The sequence below is a fragment of the Phocoena sinus genome, chromosome 13 (assembly GCF_008692025.1).
Source record: "Phocoena sinus isolate mPhoSin1 chromosome 13, mPhoSin1.pri, whole genome shotgun sequence".
Classification (NCBI taxonomy): Eukaryota; Metazoa; Chordata; class Mammalia; order Artiodactyla; family Phocoenidae; genus Phocoena; species Phocoena sinus.
Window position 1 is genome coordinate 46863057 of NC_045775.1, and position 23202 is coordinate 46886258.

A 23202-nucleotide genomic window follows, 5' to 3' on the forward strand; every position below is an offset into this window, starting at 1 on the left:
ACAGTGCCCTTCCCGTGTTTGTAACGTCGGAAAATAAGCCTTCAGATAAGTTTAGGGAAGTGGCAGGGAGCTACTTTCCTAACATATCGAAGAGCACTGTTTCGATATTTTTGAGTTTCTCTTGCTGACATTTCTCGCGTTCTCTCTCGAGAGGTCTTATGCACTGAATAAGCGAGCGAGGAATTCTCTTGGCGTTCACGTTGTCAGACATCACATTAAGTGTCAAACATTGAGCGGTGGATACAAACCATGCACTGGGCCCCTGTTCGTTTTCGGTAGAATTTTTTTGTTCGTTTTTAAAGACAGTTTCAGCTTGTTGTGCCGCCAGCTTTTTACAACCCATTAGTCTGAAATGTGAAAGGCAGGCGAGATGCACACGTTTTACCCTGCAGCGCATCTTGGGAGTTGTAGTCATTCCTTATCAATGGTGGTTTCAGAACGTGCTTATGTTTTGACCAGATCTTGTGGGTACACCCTTCCGCGGTACACTAAAACGTGAGACGTCTTACACAGGGCAGGCGCCTGATAAAAATTAAATTCTCGGTTCAACATCTGGATACATAGGATTTTTAAAAATCTAAGTATACTTGGATTAAATAGTTACAATATACGTGGCAATAGAGCCCGTTAATTGCTGTGATTGATGTGGACGAAATGCATTTTGAGCCCAGAGAAAATAACATTTCTGTCTCGGGTCAGAGAAAGCTTCACACAGATAACTTTTGAGGCACACTCAGATAACTTTTGGGCCTGATGTTAGAGGATCCCTGAGTGGGAGTTTGGCTTGAAAGGTGTTCAAGGCTGTGGGGACCAGGTGAACAAAGTCATAATGTGTTACTGGCCTAAAAAAACGTATAAATAAGTTATGTATTAAGTTAAAGGAATGAGAACTGTACAGAAGTCAGTTTGACACCATACATGTTAAAAGTTTACTGTTCTACAAATAAGATCTAACTCTGGACAAAATTGAAACAACAGGAGTCATTTCCTGTATTTATTCAATCATTCAGCAAATATTTGTTGAGCATATATTATGTGCTAGACATTGTTCTATACAGTGAATAAATAGAAAAAGTCCCTCTTTCATGGAGCTTACATCCTAGTGCAGGAAGACAGTAAACAAATCTATGCCAGGTACTGATAAATGTTGTGACCAAAAAAAAGAGTAGCAGAAGGTTAGAGAGTGAGTATGGCAAAGGTAATGGTGTCTCTTGAGGGGAGGCAGTCTGCCATGCATTTCCCTAGGGGAAGGGAGAGCCAGAAAGCAGTAACTACAAGTACAAAGGCCTTGAGGCTATAAGCATGCTGAGTGAGTGAGAGGGATAGCAAGGAAACCAGTATGATTGGAGTGGAGTGAGAAAGGGGGGGAAATGGTGGGAAGTAAGGTTGGGAGTGGGGGAGAGGCTGTCTTGAAGGGCCTTGGGTTTTGCTTTGAATGAGTTGCAAATCCATTGGAGAGTTTTGAACTAAGGAGTGGAATGATCTGAACAGTGTTTCAAAGCATCCCTTCCACCTTCCCCTTAGTATCCCTTTTGCTGTACTCCCCAATATCTGAAATAAGGGAACAGAGTTAAACCCTCAGCACTCATCTCTGCCCCTTGCTGGATCCTCAGGCACAGGTTCTTGATTTTTTCTTGCCCTAGGTCACAGGGATTCTCTTTTCTGCAACAGGCCGACCTCTAACATTTGTAAGGTCCAGGACAAGCACACAAAAGGAAGACCATATACCATATGTCTAGAGATTTAAAAATTTTAAATCAAGCTATTAAATAAAATATATTTTCTTTTCCTACCTTTGGTATACCCTAAGCAATATATTTTCATATGGCCTGGAAACCAGATTCCAAATTCAAATCTAGAATTCTTGAACTCCTCAGAGTTCCAGAGTCTCCCTTTGGCTCCTGAAGTCCTTAGCCTGCCTTCTCTTCTCACACCTCAGCTCTGCCTGCAGTTAGACAGCCCTCATGTGCGCACAGAGGGTACCCCAGCCTTTTGTCCAAGCTCTGTCTATGTCTACTCTCCCTGAATGTAGTCACCCTTTGGCCACTCCTCAGTGGCCAATTAAGGACAGAATTTGGGAAGAGTACTGTGCAGACCCTGGGAGCAGGCTTGGCCTTTGGGGCAGGGAATTCCAGGGTGCCCAGAGCATGGTCTAGAAAGGGAAGAGTGGGTTCCAAGTGGACACATCCCTTGGTTTCATGGACTTCTCATCCCATGGAGAGAAACATAGACAGAGGGCCAGAGCAGGATTCTCCAAGACACACTGAGGGCAGTAATGCACTGCAACAATGTGTATTCCCCAGCAAAGGTTTTCTTCAGGCAAGTTCCACTCCAAGGGTTGAGATAGATTTCTATATCTGTATATGTAAATTTATACCTACCATCTTTTTTTTTTAAACACAAATAATGGAATACCGTACATACTATTGTACTAATGTACCCTAGTTTATTTAAACCATTTTTTCTGTATATATGTCATTTCCAATAGTGCATAATTTCAAACAATAAATGATTGTACAGAAGTTGTTTCATGTGTGCCAATATATGCATAGGTTAAATTCCTAGAGCAGGGTTTTACAGTTTTGGCACCACTGACATTTTGGGCTGGATAATTCTTTGTTGTGAGAGGCTGTCCTGTGCGTTACAGGATGATTAGCTGCATTCCTGGCTTCTACCCACCAGATGCCAGTAGTATTGCACCCCATCCTCCTGTTGTGATAATCAAAATTATCTCCCATCATTGCCAAATGTCGCTTGAGGGCACATTACACTTTTTAATTCTTGAGGATTAAAAAATATAGTAATCTCTACAGAGTAAACTGGGTTCTCAGTCTTATTGACTCGTGTCCTTGAAATGTGAGGCTTTCTGTTTTTACCCTTCCTAATTCTGGGCGATGTTTTTGTGAAAAACTTTTATGAAAGTTTCTTTGCTATATTCATTCACTTTTTTCCTTGAGGTGATTAATCTTTAAGACCTTCTCCATTTAAATAAGTCATCAAAACTGATAACCTACATCCTCTTCAGCTACATTCCTATTTCTCTTCTCCTTTTCAGCCAAACTGTTCAAGGGTTAAAGTTGTTTATACTCCCTACATTTCCTCACCTCACCACTGGACTCCTTAATTGAACCTATCTATTGTAGTTTCCATCACCCAGCCCTCACCAAAAAGCTCTTGATAAACTCACTAAAGACATCTTTGTTGATAATGCCAATGGACATTTTTCAACCCATTTTACTTGATCTAAGTTAAAATTGACACTTATTTGTCTGAACTTCCTTCTTTCCAGTCATCTCATGATGACTCCTGCTTTATCTTTATCCTTCAGATGTCACCACAATTATCACTTATGTAGAAGAGACTTCCTTGACTAGGTCAAATCCCTGTGGAACCAAAAAACCCAATTCACATCGATTTAAATGATAAGACAATTTATTGGCTCATGTGAATAGAAAGTCTGAAGATAAGATGAACCTCAGGATTGATTTAACTGAGTGACTCAAGAGTATCAGTGAGAACTTGATTTTCTTCTGCCTCTCAGTTCTACTTTCTGCTCTGCCAAATCCATCCTAAGGCTGATTCCTTTTGTATCTTAAGATGGTAGCCAAGAGCTCCCAAGGCTACATAGTTCTTCACATCAAAAGAGTTTCTTCACATATCTCCAGTTGCATTGTGATTATACTAACTTAGGTCACATGCCCACTCCTGAACCTAGAGTTTTGTGGTCTAGGGAATGTCATGTACTGGACTGGCTGAGGCAAATCAGGGCCCATGCTTGTAGTTGCGGGTGGGGTTAGTCCTACCCAAATCCCATGTATGTTATACTATGTGATATGGGTAAAGTAGATGCTAGGAAGACAACCAGAGTATTCATTTTATCTTCCTATTACACTTATAGCATCATGCACCCCTCCATTGTAGCCTCTGTCATACTTGTAGCTTTATATTTATTTGTATGAGTTTTTATTAATAACTGTCTCCACATGTAGATGAAAAATTTTCATGAGTCCGGGGAGTATGTTTTTCTCACCACTGCAGCATCTCTGGTACCTAGCATCTCATTCTTCTGAGGTGGTAGGTGGCAGTGTTACAAGGGCGTGTATGGGTACGTGTGTGTGTATGTGTGTAGGGATGGTAGTCCTTTGGTTATGTGGGTTTGGGAAGTGGAGTTAGGCATATAGCCCCTCTCTGTATAGACTTTTACCTTGCCCTCAAATTCTCACCCCTGATCCTTTGTTTTTTTTTGTTTTTTTTGTTTTTGTGGAGATAATTTGTTCTCTTTTCTTATCTGATCACCTCTGGGGTCATATAGATTGTGACTTCCTCTGTTCTGCTAAATTCACCACTGCTCTTCTATTTGCTTGTTATGCAACCAACATTTATTAAAATCTCTTGTCTGCTATTGTCTCTTTTGTTTGCCCTTTGGGCTCTACTTTTTAAAAAAATTATTTAACCGTGTTATTAATTTTCCATGTTTAACCAAGGTATTCTGTCATGTTTTTATGGCTTTTTAATGTTTAGTTCTCTAATCCACTTGAAATTTTTTGTATATATGAAGTAGGATGTCAATTTAAAATTTTTCCTCCCAATGGAGAGCCAACTGTTAACATCATTTATAGATGAAATAATATGAAATGCTATTTAAATCATATTCTTTATTAAATTCACAGACACACACACACATATACACACATATATCTAGATTTGAGTCTGAATTCACTGTTCTTTTTCCATTGTTTTATTTGGCCAACTCTAGTATGACAGTTAATTGCTATAGTTTTATAATTTGTTTTGATTTTTGGTTGGTGTGGTGGCCTTAAAGTGCACCACTCTGATCTCCTTAAAGAGAACCTACTCTGGGGAACATAAGTTATCTGACAGCAAGCTGCCTTTTGGGCTCCACCATTATGTTTGTGCCACAAATACCTCCAGCTGCTCCCAGCCAGTGACTCAGCACAGCAGGGATATAAAACTTGTCCTTTCTTGTCCAAAGCAGAACTCCTCTAATGGCAACTTTGGCTTGGGGAACTTAACAGCCAGGATGAGACTTTCTTGGAAATACACTAGTCTGAAGCTCCACCCAGTATTTCCTTCCCTTCCTGCTTTTACAGAGGTCAGACTTGCACTATGGTCTGCAGGCTCTTCCTGTCAATTCCTGAGCCCACGTATTTTATCCATCACAGACATTTCCCCCAATTAATATCTTGCAGATCCCTTCTTGGCATCTGCTTCTCTGAGGACCAGAACTGACATAGGTGATACAGGGAGTGATGTCAGAAATCAGACAGTAAGATGGGGTTTGGGGAATGGTTTACTCAGTCCCTGGCACAAGGTGGCCATTTGACTACTGATTTCACAGGTAGTGACCTAGGAAAACATCCTAGAAGGGGTGAATGCTGTTGCCTATTCAACAGTTCAGGATTTGAAAGATATGGGAGAAACAATGCTTATGAGGAGAGGAGAGGTGGCCAATTAAGTTGTACTACTCCCTTGCTGAGGGCTAATGAATTGAGGGCACTTAATGCACAGTTAAAAACTACATTTGGGAGCCAGGGGGGGCTCTTTGGTCTTCATAAAGAGGCCCTTATTCCCTGCAGTGGAAAAACAGATACGGGATTTGACAGTTACAGAGCTCTAAAGATAGTTGAATGCTCAGCCTAGGGAGGCTTGCTGTGCAGCTAGGGCCCTGGCTGGGAAAGCCTGAAGCTTTGAAACATGGGATGGATGCCCATATTTTGGCTCTGTAGATATCCCTGGATCCTCAGGGGCTGCAGAAGTGGCTTATAACTCCTAGTAAGAGATAACACTTCCCCCTTGCAGAAAGACCTCCTCCATAGTTGCTCCCATTTCTTGTAGCTGAGAGGCTGTGGTAACTAGGGTTAAATCTGGTTGCAGTATTTAACTGCATTTGACAGCTGATTTCACAGGTAGTGACCTGGGGACTGCTTTGCCTGATAAGGAAGATTACACACCGAAGGGACTGAAATAATATGCTAGCATGTACTAGCAGGAGCTGGAGGATTACGCTTGGGACTGGATTTTTAGGGTGCTTGATCAAGGGGGCTGGAGGTTAAGACTGAATAATCAAGACTTCATTGACTTTGGGACTGAAGATTTAACCCTGGTCAGGACCACAGGGGATGGGGCAAACTCACTGCTGGTGTAGCTCCGTGAAGCCTGGAAAAAGAGAAGTGGAAATGAGCTCATACCACGGCAACGTTTGACTGCTATTTATTTTGGCAAACATATGTGGCCACTGCTCTCTTATTAGTTCTAACTGTTCTATAACAATTTAAAGTGTTTTTTAGATGATCATCTGCAAATGTTTCTGTTCTTCTCCACCTCTGTTTAATCTCATCACATTGATTAGGACCTTAGAACACTGATGAGAATAATAGTGGTGATTCTTGTTTTGTTCCTGACTTTAATGGCAACATCTGCAGTGTTGTATACATGTTCTTAATTTCTGATAGATACCATTTTCCAAGTTAAGGACGTTTCCTAATATTCTAAATTCTCTAGGAAGTGTACATCGAATTCTATAAATTGACTCTTTCGCATCTGGTTATTATACGGTTTTTCTCTATAATTCATTATAGAGATTATATGCTTACCCATTCTTGCATTCTTATAGAACTACTTTGTCCTAATAGCTATTGCCAATATTAAGATAATTTATCTGTTTTCATAAATGATAATGGCCTACATATTTTTATACTTAAAAAAATATCATCTCTTCTAACTTATGAGTCCTTGGCAATTGCATTAAATTTTATAGTCAATATCAAAACTATAACCAACTACGCAGTTTGGGTTTTCATGAGATATTGGATATTCTTCAGTGTTTCCCAACACACGCAGGATAAAGTTCGGAGTCCTAAGTCTAATATTCGAAACCCCTTTACAATCTGACCTCTATTTACTGTCTTCTTTATCCACTGGTAAAACTGTTCCACTCCACAGGCAGCCTTTCCCTTTATAATCATCCTTTAAAGCCCAGTTCAAATATCACCTCTCCATAATGAAGTCCTATTCAAATTGCACTTCTTAGAAACTTTCCCTTTTTCTTCCAGTTAGAATTAACCTATTCTTTTCCTTTTTATGACTTTTTAAAAACCCTTACTAGACTGCTCATCAGTCTGCCTTTCATAAGTTATTGACTCTATATTAGAGTATATATAAGTCTCAGAAGGAAACAATTCCATCATTTAGTACTGTGCTCATAGTAGGTAGTTTTAATTACCTTTAAATTAATTTTGTAAATTTCAGACTAATTTTGAAACTTGTTGCAGTGATTTGAGATATGCTTGAGATGGTAAAACTGGAGTTGTTTTAATTATCTCTGCAAAAGTCACTTACGCCCCAACTGCTTTCTAGGATATTAAGGTGAATATCCAACCAATATGTTGGTTGGTGACTTCATACTCATATTTAATAAGTCAGACATCTTTCTCTTCAAAACTATTTTGCCCCCTCAGGTTTACTATTCATGTCACAGATCCTACTATCTTCACAATGCTCAGGCTGAAATCCTCAGTCCTAACTGCTTCTTTTTCTTCCAGCTACATCCCCTTCTGAGTTAATCTAAGTCTATCCATTTTCTTTTTACATTTGTTTTGCAGTATCTTGGTATTGGCTCAGTCCATTTTTTCTGAACATTCTCCCTTCCCAAGGAGTGAGCCCTTGAGAATTCTCTGACTAGTTGCTTGCACCAAGTTTAGGGTTACCAGATTTAGCAAACAAAAATACAGGATACCCAGTTAAATTTGAATTTCAAATAAACAAGGAATATTTTTTAAAAATATAAGTATATCCCAAATATTGCATGGGCCATAGGACACTGAACATTTGTTTACCTGAAATTCCAGTTTCACTTAGCATTCTGTTGTTTTATCTGGCAATCCTAATCAGGTTTGACACCTTTCTCAAGCTGAGCCTATCGTTTTCTCCTCCAGAAGTTGAACTCAGAGACAAGTAACTTCCTGTGGGATAGCCATCTTTTGTCCCATGATATGAAAACACGTTTGCATAGAAGAAAAAAGCTGTTATATGGAAAGCAGCACAAATGAGAGGCCATGAGACTCTATAGGTAGGGAGAACTGTCTTAGTTCCTGATAACTTGACAGTCCTGGTTCAAGTCTGCCACAGGGAGTGTGACTTGCCTTCTGTGAAATAAATTCATGGCCCTGTGATAAAAATCCCCCGTTGCTTTAGCTTAACTTAGATTGGTTTCTGTCCCTTGATACCAAGACACATTCTCTTTTCCATTTATGCTGCCTACCACCCTAGTCTCTGATGAGCCTAGAATTTTGTAAAAGCTTTTTAAACTTTTACATGACTTCGGTATCTTCTGTCTTCTTACAAGTAACCAGGTATATTCTTGCCAGATTAAATGCTTTAAAAATATCACCTTGCACTGGCTATCTCTTGTTTTATATTCTTTAATAAAATTTGCTTTCTAATTCTGATGAAGAACAGGCACAAGATAAAGGAGTAAAAGACTGTGAAATTGGTTTATAGAAGGGAAAGGCTGCTATATATTCCAGACATACAATACCAATAAAGTTGTTAGTCCCTTTATCTGGAATTTTCTTTTCCAAATAGCTGCACATCTTCTTCCACTTCATTCAGGTCTCTGCTCAAATGTCACCTACTCAGAGGTGCTATTCTGGATCATTTCATCTAATATAGTACCTTTTTTTTTTTTTTTTTAAATCACTCTATCCCCTTACCCATTTGTTTTTCTTTAAAGAACCTACCACTATCTGAGATGTTGTATACTTATTGCTTCCATCCACTAGAATGTGAGCATTGGAACTTTATCTGTTTTGTTTACTGATGCATCTGCTGTACACATTATAGTACCTGGCACATAGTAAGTGTTGAATAAATGAATGCCATGCTTGGCTGAACTGAAGTGAGAAAGATATTGATGTTAGATCTAGAACTTCAAGATATTCTATAAGAGAAGAAAAAATGTATTAAAAAACTGTAATTTATGGGCAAGGAGACATCAATAACAAAGGTTATAAAGGAAAAAGTCTTTAAGTACCTATATTGCACTAACTACCAAAATGGGAACTCAATTTGATTTGAGTCATTATAATTTAGAGATCTTAGCATATGATAGCATATGATAGCCCTCATAGAAAACCTTTTTTGGAAAGCAGGGAAAACTACCAAGATGTGAATGTGAAAAATAAGTCCAGACATAAAGTGTACGCTCTTGATTTAAGTGGAAATGAGACCCTTTTCGTGGTTTGTAGTTAGTGACCTGTATTTTCACTTTGTGGCACTACTGGTCTCTAGAGTTTAAGAACTAGCTTTATTTTTCCATATTATTAGCAGCTGGGAGTCTTTTTGAAAAATAAAATCTAAAACTCAAGAAAAACATAAATTACAATTTTGAAATTCTACCAGTAAGGGTTATGTCTTAAACAGAAGACAAAGTGAGAATAAAATTTTTTTTGTCACTATTATAAAATAGAACAATGCATATAATTTAAATTTAATCTTTCATTTTCAGTTGATCTTCAATAGTTCAGAAAGTATATCAACATTGCCTGTCATGCTATTTTACATACTATACATATACATAATCAATGTTTACTGACTTAAATACCCACATTTAAAAAATCTTTGGTCAGCTACACTTTTAGTATTTTCTGAACTAGTTAGCCCTGAGTCAAGAATTTACAAATATTTTATCAGATTTATAAAAGGAGGAAGATTCTAAATTATGACTTCCACGAATCATTTACTTTTTTTGTGGAATTATAATGTGATATATTAAAAAATGGGAATAAACATCATCTTACAGCTATTACTAATAATTATATCAATAGCCTCTAAACACGGCTGTTTCAAACATTTACTTATTAACTGAAAATCATGATTCCTCCATCCCTTCCATCAAGAACATCCATACATTAGCAACATACACACACAAAATGACCTAGTTCTATATGATGAGTAAATTATTTTTCTTTATTTTCTAAATTTGAAAAATGTATTACCTCATTCTCAACAGGATCCCATTTATAATATTTACTCCACTATGTTTATGGTTTTGTGACCAATTTGAAAGGTGGTATATCATTAAAATTAGATCAAATTAGCTCCCTCAGCTCCTTACTATATCTGGTAACTGTACTAAAGAAATAGGCACTGGTTTTGAATATGGTAAGTTTCAGTTTGTGAAACAGTTGTGGGTAAGTAAAGCTATTATGCAGAGGTAAACCATAAGATGGCTAAGAGTAAACTGTCACTACTGTATAGGAAGAAGAAAAATATGTAGGAAGAAATCCATCATAGCAGCAAATGTGACCCATTATTTCTAAATTTTTCAGATATTTCAAAAGTACAAGATTTAAAGGGTAGTCTTTTCTAAGACGTATAAATGACTTACTTTTAGTAATAAATATGTATTGATTTATAATGTAAGTAAGAGTAATATAGGTAATTTGGAATTAAAAAATGGAACACGTAAAGTGAGCATTTTAATACAAATCATTAGAATACATTTATATTATATATAAATCTACACATTAGAAGATACTACTGAAATTTTGCTATACAGAATATCACTCTAGAATTCTTAAAAAAAAAAAAAAGTCACCGGGAAGAATTAAATGATGACTGTGGAATAGATTCTCCCATTACAATACTGCTTCTGTCACTTAAAGTTTTGACAACAGTTGTAGCTGGAGACTGGAGCACTTTCCGAGAAAGCCTCATCCTTCCATCAGCTGGATCACGTCCAAAGTATTTCACCTGTGTTAAAAAAACAAATATACTTTAAAAGTTACAGCACATTGACTGATGCCCAAATTATTGGGTTGGCCAAAAAGTTCGTTCGGGGTTTTCCCTGAAATGTTAATTTAAACTTACATGGTCCAAATAAAGCAATGCTTAATATTTTCACTTGTTCACTGAAATCATGGCTCAGTGCTAACTGGACGTATATGCTAATAAATATAATTTGGTTAAGTAGTGATTATAAAAAAAGAAGAGACGGGGGATTTAGTTGCCCAATTATAATCTTCTGTTAGACTTATCTGTGCCTTATTCTTTCCGGACCAGGTGCCTATACTGGAAGAACAGTGAAAGCCATGGTCTGTGAACCTAGATAAGGGCTTCCTGAGCCTAAGTATGCTACAAACTATATAAGATTATGCTTAGGTCACTCACTGTTAACACTCAAAGGACCATCTATCACACTGGAGGTTATTTGGCTTGAACACAGACATTGAAAGTCAGGGGGAAATGTGGTTGTCTTTTTACATCAGAAGGGACTTAAAAACTATCTTATACAGAGAGATTATGTTTTAGTTCTTATCTTTCTCTAGAGGCTACTTGAACAATGGGACTACAGATTGGGAATAAACCAGAAGTCTTAGTTACTCAGGTCATGGGTATCAGGAACAACTGGAACACAATGTGGTGCAGCCAAAAAAACCAGACTGTCAACCACTTCTTTCATCTACTCATACAGGACTATTAAAAAGGTTAAAAAAAAAAAAAGGTCGATTTTGTTATCAGAATTCTAGAACTGACATCATGGCTTTCATCAAACTCAAGAACTTTTAGCCTCAAGCAGTATAGAAGCAATTAAAGTCTCAACTCCTCAAATACCTTAAACCTAATACTCTGCATAGCCATCCCTGACTGGCTCATGTATTTTTAAAAGCTCTAAAGGGGACTACTGTCCTAACTAACCCGTAAGCTCCTTGAGGGAAAGAATTGTATCTAAATCCCTAATGAGTCTGTTTTAAGCAACCCTAAAGTTAAAAAAGAAGCACAGCATATAAATAATATAAATCACAGATGTTGATTTGATTCTTTCAGCTTATTTGATGAAACAAATAATTGAAACTTCAAGTATAATTTACAACTTTAAGGCTAAAAGGTTGAATACAAGTACCTGAATTTCTTGGCCAACTTCTAAGCCTAAAGCAGTGGGATGTTTAATCTGAAAGAGAACGTGTTAATCTATTAGTTGTCATGCATAATTACCTACTATCCATGGTAGTACGCATTTTTTTCCAAGTGGAAAACAGCTTTATTGGTTTTTCTGATTATAAAATCTGTTAATTATAAAGATTTAAAATAATACAGAAGTGTTCAGATGATAGTAAAAATCATCCAAAACCCCTCTGCTTGTAGATAACTAATGGTAACACTCCAATGAGTATCCCTTCAAATAGCTATTTAGTGTGTGTCTTGCATTTATAAAAATGGACCTTACTGAGCTTGTTGTTTTATAATATATAGATTTTTATTCAATAATATGTTGAGATCTTTTCATATTAATAAATGAAGCATTATAATTGAATATTCAAATTAAATTATTTGTTTAACCAATCCCCTAAAGATGGTCATTTAATTTATTTTAAATTCCAGTGTTGCAAATGTTAATAATCAGTGAATCTAGGTGAAAGGTATATGGGTGTTCGGTCTATTATTTTTTAAACTTTTCTGTAGGTTTAAAAAGTTTCAAAATACAAAGTTGAGGGAAAATAAACTGCAGTGGTGCAGTGATTATATATTCATATAGTCTATACTCTCAGAACAAAGTATGAGAGGAACTTTGTGGTGGAACTTCTAGGTCCAAAGGTAATTGTATATTTACTAAACACTCTCCAAAAAGTTTGCCCCACTTTACATTCCTATCAACAGTGTATGACAGTGTCCATTTTTTCTCTACACTCTTATTTATGCACATTGGGAATTTTCAACTATCTGAAAAGTTGAAAAATGGTAACTTGGCTTTATTTGCATTTTAAAAAATTGCTGTTGATACTGAATATCTTGGTTAGCTTAAAAAAAACAAGTTTTTCCATGTTCTTTGTTCATTTTCCTATTGATATTCATCTTTCTTACTGACCTACACAAGCCCTTTGTATATGAAGCCTCTGTCATATAAGCAGTTTTTCCCCTAAGTTGCTGCTTGTCTTTCAAACTTACTGTAGTTTTGCCATAATTTAAAAATATCATGGGGTCAAATTTTATCACTTTACTTATATTTTTGGCTTTGATATCATGCTGAAAAAGATTTTCCCAGTCCCAAGATTATTAAATATGCATATTTTCTTCTAGTGTCCTTCCTTAACCCTCACCCCTCCTGATGCCCAGATTTTCTTCTTCTGCCCTCACTGCCTTAAAAAGAAAAGTTTTTTTTATATTTAGCTCCTTGATCCAAATGGGATTTTGGTATAAAAAGAGGAAAGATCCTGTTTTATGATAACTAGCTGTGCCAATATGATTTATTGAATAATCTTTGTTTCTTCACTGACTAAAAATGCAACTTCTAGTATGTATTATACTCTTATGTATATAACTCGGTTTATTTCTGGTCTCTATTTTCTGTTGTTTATTTCTGGGCCAGTAATACTGTTTTATCCTGTATTACTTTATAATATTTGGTAAAACAGACGTATTCTTTCTCTGCCCCCATAGTATTCTTGAATGGTTTCATATTGGTTTCATAATGGTCTTCCAAATGTATAGACTACAACAAAGACTAAGAACATCCTAAGAATTATCTTTCCATGATTGACTGGTCAGGAAAATTGGGAAAACAGGGCTGTAACTAGATATTTTTACTCACTGCTATGTGTTAACTCTAGAGGCTATTCTACCTTAAAACACTCAAGAATGTTTTTATTCCATCATGGAAAGAGAAATATTATCTGGTAAACAGTGTAAAACAGCAGTATCTCTGTCTTTTTGGTTTTGTTTTTGTATTTAGGCTAGTAGTAGACAAGATGTACAATCCTCATCAACCTAGGTAATTTCACTATGGTTATTTTAAGGCAGTTTTTAAAATAATCAACTATGCCTTTCTTGTTTTTACCTTTCGTTGATCAAGTTGTGTGTTATGAAGTAGTACTGCAGTCATATTTGGATATAGTTTAACCATTACTCCAGTGTCTCTATGAAAAGGAAATAAGCCTGGTTAGAGCAATAAGTAACTCTATTATCTACTGATAATTAAACTGTGATTATGTTTTCATAGGAGAACAAAGTAAAAAAACACATAAAAACCCCTCTCCAGTACATGTTTTTGTAACTATAAAAAGTATCTAAGAGGGATACTTATTTTTCCAATTGAAAATACACTTTATATTTAAATACTTATAGATGAAAGGACAGAGAAAAGATAAAGGAAAAAATATGCTGGTTAAAGCTTTTGAAATATATATTCTTTTATATTTCTCTTCATAATATTTTCCAAAAAGTGTTGAAATGACATTAAATATTTTAAAATAAGTGTAGAATTATCATCAACCTATTAAGAAGTGATTTAAGGAAGGGGGTTACATAAAATGGCATACTTATTTCATTAACAAATTTATCTTCCTTTTTTTCTTTAATCTACTAAAATAAACCATCTCATTTCTTAGTTTTCACCTGTGATATTAAACAAATTATCCCATTGCCTTTTATAATTTATTTCAAATAGTTCTGAACATGCATGCTACATCTGATAATTTTTTTTTCTTAAAAAGGGAATTTTCTGACTCAGAAAATGCAATCTTTTTAGCTGCTGAAAAAATGATTTGAGGTTGAAACTGGCATTTAAAAAAAAAATGCACTACTTAGGCCTTAAATAGTACTATCTTTAAAACAGACAAACAAGAAACTACCAAAAAAAAAAAGAAAAAGGAAATATTGCTAAGTCTATTTGGGGCTTGTTTACTGTTTATTGGGAAGATTAAAATGGTGGGAAATTTGGTTAAAGAACACAATTCAGTTAGAAGAATATATTAGTATAATTATAATCACAGAACCATGTTAGTGAAAATCTACAAACTGGTGCAGAAAATAAATTTTATGTTAAAAATAAATAATGATTATATGGTAATTGACATATAATCTAAACATTTTACAATTTCAAAGTAAATAATGCAAATGTGAAGTTAACATGAGCTTGTAATATAAATCTTATAAAAACCAGCACAGCATTTTAGTTGATATTACCTGATTTCAGTTATTGTGGCGGTATATACTGCTCCAAATTCTAATTGCTGCTCTTGCTGTAAGTGCAAAATAAGCCGTAAGATTCATAAAGAGAACAGCAACAAAAAGTAGAAAAAAACTATTAAAAGATCTATTCTTACATCATCTTTGCAGATTTCGGTAATGAAGTCTCTTGCTTCATGCATGGCACTGGGTGTTGGTGCAAATACAGAAAATGTTTCTTCGTCCACCTGACTAATTGTTACTCCTTTAAAAAAAATAATTTTATATATTAAAGTTAACTTGCTCATTCCATTGGAGAATAGTCGTAAAAGTAGATGTGAGAGCAGGGGAATGACCTGGAAGTAGCTGGGCAGGGTTGTGCTATGCTTAATCACTGCTTTAGAAATGAAGGGATTCATTTACCAACAAATACACACTGCACACCTGCTATGTATCCAACACTGTGCTAGGCCCTGGGGATACAACAGTGAGCTAATGTCCCTACTTTCTTGGAGCCCACAATCTGGTGGGAGAAAGCATATAAGTTCTTATTTTGGAGAGTTTGGTTTTGCACTCTTAATTATGAGAAGAAACTATACTAGAACCCTTTCCTCACCTTTTCTTCTTTCTCCCTCTTACTCTTTAGAGTGGTGAACAGATGGATAAGGGACAAAATCATGTCCGTTTCTCAATCTTGAGAACTGCCCAAGGTGACTCTACTTCTCGCTCTCCTTCAGTAACCTCAAATCTGGTAAGTACTATGTAACCCAAAGATTGATTCCAGAAAAAAACAAATTGTAAAGCATACTACTTCTACACATACCCTTTAAATAAAAGAGTCTAAATAAATAAGACTAAGTGAAAAATAGCAGAACTCATAATGAGAAAAATTAAAGCAAAACTCCTCTAAAGTGAAAAAGTAATTTTTCTAAATGTTTGATTTTAAAATGTTGAAGAAAAACTGATGAATTCTAAGTCAGTCTTCTTGAATATAAAGATGATCGTTTGCTAATTTATTATGAGGCATACACAGAAAACTTACAGTAAAGACATGTCAGCATTACATCCTTTTTTCATCTCATTGAGATGTCAATGTTATATCTGTCTCTCATTTCTCAAACATATTTTTTGAGAAACACAATAGAGGTGAAATGGCAAACTTACCTGACCTAGCATTAAATAAAAAATCCCAAACATCATACAACTCTTACCTGTTTCAGCCTGAAGTTTTTTTAAATGATATCCACCTGGTCCAATAAATTTTGCTCGTTTTGATAATGGAACCTGAACAGTTTCTGAAATGTAGTACAGACAAAAATATAAATTATTTAAATATATATATATATATATATATATATATATATATATATATATATACAGACACATATATATATATATATGAACCCAAAACATGTACTGGTCACTCAAGACTTGGTCTAGACACATGTAAAAATATTTCAGCATGAAATATAGAAAAACAATTTGCTATGTGACTAAAAACAATTCTAACATCTAAGAATATCCCCTCAAATTTAAAGTATTTTAACTATAAAAGCATTTGACTTTTTTGTTTTGTGTATGGATTTAAAAAAAATTTTAAATACCAATGTACTTTCATATGTTTACCTTATCATGAAATCAGTAATTTTAATGTATTACCTACAACAGGTCCATTTTCTTTTCTAGATGCTCGAGGTTTTGAAATAGTTTTGTTCATAATCTGTAATATCTCCTTCTTTGCCACTTGAAGAGATAAAAACATAATAAAATTATAACTGTATAAAATAAATGTGATCAGATATAGCAGTATTAGTTTTATGAAGTAGGATCCAAACTCTTTAGCTTAGTAATCAAAGTTCTTTACATCCTAATTACCTTAACAATTCTACTTGTATTCCCTTCTCCAATCCTATCTCGGGGAGTCCATTTGTAAAAACTGAATTTTCACTGGTTTTCCACATTGATGATTAGTCATGTACCCAGTAACTTAATACTTCTTGATCTAGGTTGTTACATTAAATTTCATTTTCTAAAGCAGTATTTTATAATAAGCCTAATGGGAATTATAGTTCCCATTAACACAAAGACAATGATAAAAGGAGAATCAGGCACACTGGCTTGGCTTACCTGAGGCTTGCTGAATGGCCTCCATTACAATTTTTATTGGTATTCCAGGTAATTTAATGTCAGCCTAATATGGAAAAGCCGAAAATTTATGTAAATATTGATTTCTGACCTTATTTAAATATTTTTAAATGAAACAAAATGGGTTTTAAAATACCTGTAATGCAGTTATTCCCTTAGTAGTGCCGGCTATCTTGAAATCCATGTCACCATGGTAATCTTCAATCCCCTTAAAGAATTTAACAAATTATGATATAATTTTAAACAAAAGTGAAATTCACCCATAGTCACTGTAGAGGAATTTTTAAAAATAGCTTTATAAGTAAACCATGTCCTTTAGGATTATACACAAAAAAATACCTGTATATTAACTACTGCTTTCAATTTGTGGCTTTTTAAGTTATAAATATTTCATTAGAAAATCACTCTATTTTCAGATCATGTTCCCCCCCATAAATGCATAAGGATTAATTTATGATCATCCTAAAGTGAGCTGTTATGGACACTTATTCTGTAATATTTTTAACTCACATTCTATAAAATCCAAGGCAAATATGCAGAAGAGGAAAGTAAGAACAAGGACTTCTATTTCTCCAGCACTAGCATTCTTCTAAGCACACTATACTTGTAAAGTGTGTATAATCTTCACCATTAAATATCTGAAAATGTGAATATACTTGCCAGAATATCTGTCAGCAAACGATAATCTTCTATTTCACCCTTGTCAGGATTGTTTTTGGTGACCAATCCTATTGCCACACCTGCGACAGCAGATGAAATTGGAACTCCTATAATTGAGAAAGAGAACTTGTGTGCAGTGTGTACATCAGCCTAACATAGGTTATTCATCTTCTTTTGACATTGGATGGTGTTCTAAATTGACAGTTACCAAAACTAAGTTAGAGTACAGGTCTTAATAAATCATATGACTATCTCCTTTCCTCTTTAACATATAATAAAAGCTCCTTAACATAATTCTAATTTTGTTCTCAACAAAAACCTCTCTAATAATAGCAAACTTAACTCTTAAAGTAATCCGTTTCTTTGTCCTTTGCTTTTGGTGCCTTATTATTTTTTTTTTTGAAAAGTAATCATGTATTTGTTAAATGGTTCCAGCCTGAGCCCTTTAGTCCACCTTCCCATGACAGACACTATTAGATTTTTTGTATATCCTCCCAGAAAATTATACTGAGGGAGTAAAAATGTGAGTGTAATCTTTTCTTTTCTTTACCTTATTCTTTTGAATGGCTGCAGAGTACTCCCTGTATGTGTTTATAAGCTATACAATAGAAGTGGGGTTACTGAGTCAAAGGGTGTGTGAATTTACATTTGTTATAGTGTCAAACTGTCTTCCACAATGTGTAGCGTTTTATACTTTTACCAGCAGTATATGAGAGTACCTGCTATTCTATATTCTTGTTAATTTTTGTCAAATCTTTTGACCTTTGCCATCTGAATGATAAAGATGGCAGCTTATTGTTTTTAACTTGATTTCTGTTTGAGTGAAGTTGAACTTTTTTTCATGTTTTTAAACCATTTATTTCTTTTTCTGTGAACTGCCTATTCATGGCCTTCAACCATTTTTTTACGTGGTTGTTAGTCTTTTTCTTATTGATTTGTAAGAGCTCTTTTAATATGGACAGATCTTTGTTAAATATATAGAATATTATGGTAAATATAAATACGAAATGTAATGTAAAATATTATTTTCTAGTTTGTTGACTTTATTGTAATTTTTTTTTTCCTGTAGAGGATTTTATATGCAATCATGGTTCCTGGATTTTGCTTAGAAAGTTTGTTTTTTTTTTCTGGCTGTGCCCCGTGGCTTGTGGGATCTTAGCTTCCTGACCAGGGATTGAACCCCAGGCCACTGTACTGAAAGCACTGAGTCCTAACCACTGGACTTCGGGGGAATTCCCTAGAAAGGTTTTCTCTGTTCAAGATTTTCATAAAATCTTCCTTGTTTAATTAAAAAAAAAAGTTTAAAGTTTTGATCACTTGGAACTTATTTGGTGGTATAAAGGAGTGTGACAGAGACCTCATTTCATATTTCTCTAAGCAATCTCACATATGCCCAGTTTTAACTGTCACCTACAATGATGACTTACAAATCTATCCCTTCTGCCTAGTTCTCTTTTCTAAACCCTGGATCTGTATAGCCCATCTGCCTATTGGACATCTCCAGCTAAATGTCCCCAACACATCTTAAATATATATATACAATTATATTCAAAATTTAATCACCCCCAATAAATCCCTTCTCTCCTGCATTCCCTGTCTTGGTTGAAAGCAATAAGACACTCATACTAGAATCAACACGTCTTTCCTCATTTCCTATACACTATCAAGTCACAAAGATCTGATTAGTTTATCCTCTAAATTAAAAAAAAAATTGTCCTAGATTCTGAAATATCCATTTCGACTCCTTTATTCCAAGTCCACATTATTTCTTGCCCTGGCAACAGTTTCCCTGTCCAGTGTTTTAGATTTTAGTAACCCCACCCGCACCCCAGCTCCTGTTCTCTCCCACCACATGCCCTAGGGCTCTCATGTAAGCTAGGAAAAACTACCCCCAAAAGAAAAAAAAGCAGATTCGCATCATGCCGCTCTTCTCCATAAAATCCTTCAAATTCCCTATTACCTGCTTCCAGGAATTTTTTATTTAAGTTCTGTGGTCAAAAAAGTTTGGGAAATAGTACATATCCTGCTCCTAGAGATTCAATATTCACGTTAACATATTTAAGTTTATTTAAACCATATTAAACACACTTGCTTAACCCTGTGCAAACCTACTTTAGAACACATTTTTTTCCCATAGTATACAATAATCAACATCCTGTTGTACTCTATTTTATGGAATACTGAGTTGGGAGATACTAGCTTTAAAAGTTCAAACTCCTTAATGTCATACTGATCTTTGAAATCTGGTCCCAGTTTATTACATCATCACTTCTTTCAAATACATTTCAGGAACACACTATACTGTTTTATAACTTTGCGTATGTTGTTCCTTTCACATGAAATACGGGCCCTGCTGATAATATGCCTGGTCAACAACCACTCAACCTTTAAACCCAGATGAACTGTCGCTGTCTCTATGAAGCCAATTATGTTCAACCTAGTTCTTCATCCATATTGTACATATTTGTATTATCTCTTTGATATGTTAGTATCTTTATCTTTGTTTTTGTTCCTGTAAATTTTTTTAAAACTGGGTACCATTTGTATCCCTGGAGCATAGACAGTGTCTGATGTAGGACATGGCAAGCACTCGTGTTTGAATCAAATACCATTTGTTGGCTCTTCTCACAGAATTTGACATTTATTCTCGTCAAATTTTTTTTCTATTTGGCTCCATATTTTTTTATCTTGTCAACATTTTTTTTTAGAGATTAAAAACTGTCATTTAACATATCAGTCACATACTCCTTTTTATCAGTATCCTTTTTATTGGAAGGCCAGTGTCCTTAGTCAAGTCAATAACAAAAAACATTGAAGGGGACAGGGTTTAGGATGGAGCAGCTTCAAGTATTCTACTTGAGACCCCTCTCCAACCTACCCATCAGATTATCCAGTCCTGGCTGCTCATCCTTCAACCAGTTATAAATGGTATACTTATTACCCGTTCTCAATTTCTGCATCATTTACTGCCAAGGTCATTAACTGCCAAGGTGAACTCTAGACACACTGCACAAGCAGCACCCTCCCTCTCTACTCTAAACCTAGTAATATTTTCAAAAACAGAAAATGAGTTTACTATGGCATGACTTATTTTAAATGAGTTTCTTCTGGTTCCTTTCTTAAAATACTTATACACTGTTCTTTTACCATTTAAGAGTCTTGCCAATGGTCACTGTCAAGTTCACTGGGTTATACTTTACAGAAAATACATTTCTTATTTTTCAAAGTAAGAATTCTTTGTGTCATTGGTATACTAATCTCCATGATTTCTCCAGTACTGCCAAATTGGTTCAGTTATCTTATGATGAAGTTCTCATCATTACTTAGGATGGGTTTTTGTCTAGACCTAACGATCTGAATTCATTTAAAGCAGTTAAAGACTCTCTTATGATCTTTGATTTAATCTTTCAGTTCACCTTTTTCAGGATTTGTTCTGTGTTTTCCAATATGAGATTATAAGAGTGATGAATGCAACCTCCATGAGGACGGGAACTTTGTTTTGTTTACCACTGTGTCCCAAGAGCTTAGATCAGTGCTTGGCACAGAGGTAGCATACAATAAAGATTTGTTGAATGAATGCATGAAGGTGAAAATAGAAATGGTATTTTACCAGCTACCTTAAATATCAGATTATGTTTTCCTTCCACTGAACACAACTAGAAAAATGCCTTTAATTGGCTTTAGCTTTTTTGCTTTGGCTTAAGTTTTAATCTTTTTAGAAATGGTATTATACATTTATACCATTCTTTCATTTCATCCTTGGTTATGTTATCCTTTCTATCCTTCTGTTTCTCTGTACTGTAAATGTATGAACTTATAGGGAACTCTTTGTGTGGCCTCTTGAGTGTCTTTAGTTTCCTTTTCTCTTCTTGAATAGCATCATTGGTGACTGGCAGATACTGTTTTCAGAGTCTCTTAACATGTTGCCTCTTTCCCTTTTGGTGTTTCAGATCCAGAGATTATACTGAATCACTTGCAGTCTTCCTTCTTATCCTGAAGTTCTGTGTACTCTTCTGTGAGTGGCATTGTTCTTTTCAGGGCTTGCATAAATCAACTGAAAGACTACATAGTTACTTTCCTTTATGGGTCCTAATACTCCTGCTTGCTAATCCAAACTTCCTTAGTGAATGGAATCAATTGCAGAGCTCTCAGAAAGCCTGCGGGGTCACCAAGTAAATAATTTCAGTGTATTGCTTTTAGCCAAGAATAAGAATTCCAGCAGATACCTGTATAGTTGAAGCTGTACTGTGTAACTATCTTCCTTCTGGCCAGGTTTGGTAATCTGTAATCTGACTTCTTCAAGTCTTACTAAAATTCAATTTAAAAAACTCCTATATTTTATACTAATCAAGTATATGTATATAAATAAGCTTTGGTAGTTTTGAGTCATAACTCTTTTACCTGCATCCATTAAAGCTAAACTTCCACCACATGCAGATGCCATAGAAGATGATCCTATACAAAGAAAGAAATAAAAATACTTGCTTTAATACTGATTTTTGTTAAATGTAGAATATTGCTACTACTGGTTATTTACAAATACTCATTTATAATTTAAATTTATAATTTAAATATTCAATATTCTTTCCTTCCTTCTTAAAGTATTTAAGGCAACCTTTCCTAAACCACAAACTGCAGAGCTGCACAGTCCAATATGATAGCCATTAGCAACATGTGGCCACTAAATTTAAATTATTTGAAATAAATTCAGTCCCTCAGCTGGACAGCACAGAGAGGGAGAATTTCTGTCACTACAGAAAGTTCTACTGGACAGCAGTGCTAGAGATTCTGATTCTAAGAAACCTACCAGAAAAAACAGCATGCCTCTTCTGTTGCTTCATCAGAAGGCAGTTAAAGATACAGGGCTGTAGCTCTCTCACTGGACCATAAGCTATAGCCTAGTCACACCCAGTAGAGAACAGAAAGTCTCTAGTTTAAATTCTGACCTTTGGTGTTTTTTTAAAAGTATCTATGAACATCTGATCTATGTCTGCTACACGTTTGAGGACCACATGCTCTTTCTGCCTTTAATGATTATATCACCTTTCCTTGATCTGTGGACTGATTTTTAATTTAAATTTGACTTTTTGGGAATTCCCTGGCATTCCAGAGATTAGGACTCTGTGCTGTCTCACTGTCAAGGGCCCGGGATCAATCCCTGGTTGGGGAACTAAAATCCCACAAGCCACACAGCCCTGCCAGAAAAAAAAAAAAAAAAGAATTTCCTTTGAAGCAAAAAATAAATTTGACCTTTTAGCCCAGTCTCTCTCTATGATATCTACTTATATCTGTGATATATGACAGGTATTCCCTGCTTAATGGCTCACTATATATTTTTCCCTTCCTCTCTCCAAGCTGGCCTTGCTCTCTGGCTTCTTTATAAAAATAAAACAAATAACCCAAACTGGATCTATTGTAAAAGACACATAAAGA

The 23202-nt window shown here is 35.2% G+C and overlaps 1 protein-coding gene and 1 long non-coding RNA gene across 3 annotated transcripts in view; one reads left to right on the forward strand and one right to left on the reverse strand.

Moving 5' to 3' along the window:
* LOC116764257 overlaps positions 1-23202 on the forward strand; it is a 201890-nt gene that overhangs the window by 462 nt on the left and 178226 nt on the right. Inside the window, exon 2 of the long non-coding RNA XR_004352822.1 lies at positions 15611-15715. This is a non-coding gene — a long non-coding RNA (uncharacterized LOC116764257). The remainder of the gene's footprint in view (positions 1-15610; positions 15716-23202) is intronic.
* The window catches only part of PNPT1 (polyribonucleotide nucleotidyltransferase 1), a 38645-nt gene continuing 25847 nt past the window's right edge, over positions 10405-23202 (reverse strand). The window contains exons 18-28 of one of the 2 annotated variants that reach the window (XM_032652685.1): positions 22171-22224; positions 17770-17876; positions 17246-17317; positions 17092-17155; positions 16624-16707; positions 16176-16259; positions 15123-15229; positions 14983-15038; positions 13856-13934; positions 11924-11971; positions 10405-10773 (exon numbers count right to left, since the gene is read on the reverse strand). In XM_032652685.1, the coding sequence (XP_032508576.1) occupies positions 10615-10773; positions 11924-11971; positions 13856-13934; positions 14983-15038; positions 15123-15229; positions 16176-16259; positions 16624-16707; positions 17092-17155; positions 17246-17317; positions 17770-17876; positions 22171-22224 (914 nt within the window). In that variant the 3' untranslated portion in view covers positions 10405-10614. The remainder of the gene's footprint in view (positions 10774-11923; positions 11972-13855; positions 13935-14982; positions 15039-15122; positions 15230-16175; positions 16260-16623; positions 16708-17091; positions 17156-17245; positions 17318-17769; positions 17877-22170; positions 22225-23202) is intronic. The other variant, XM_032652686.1, reaches the window with a different exon arrangement.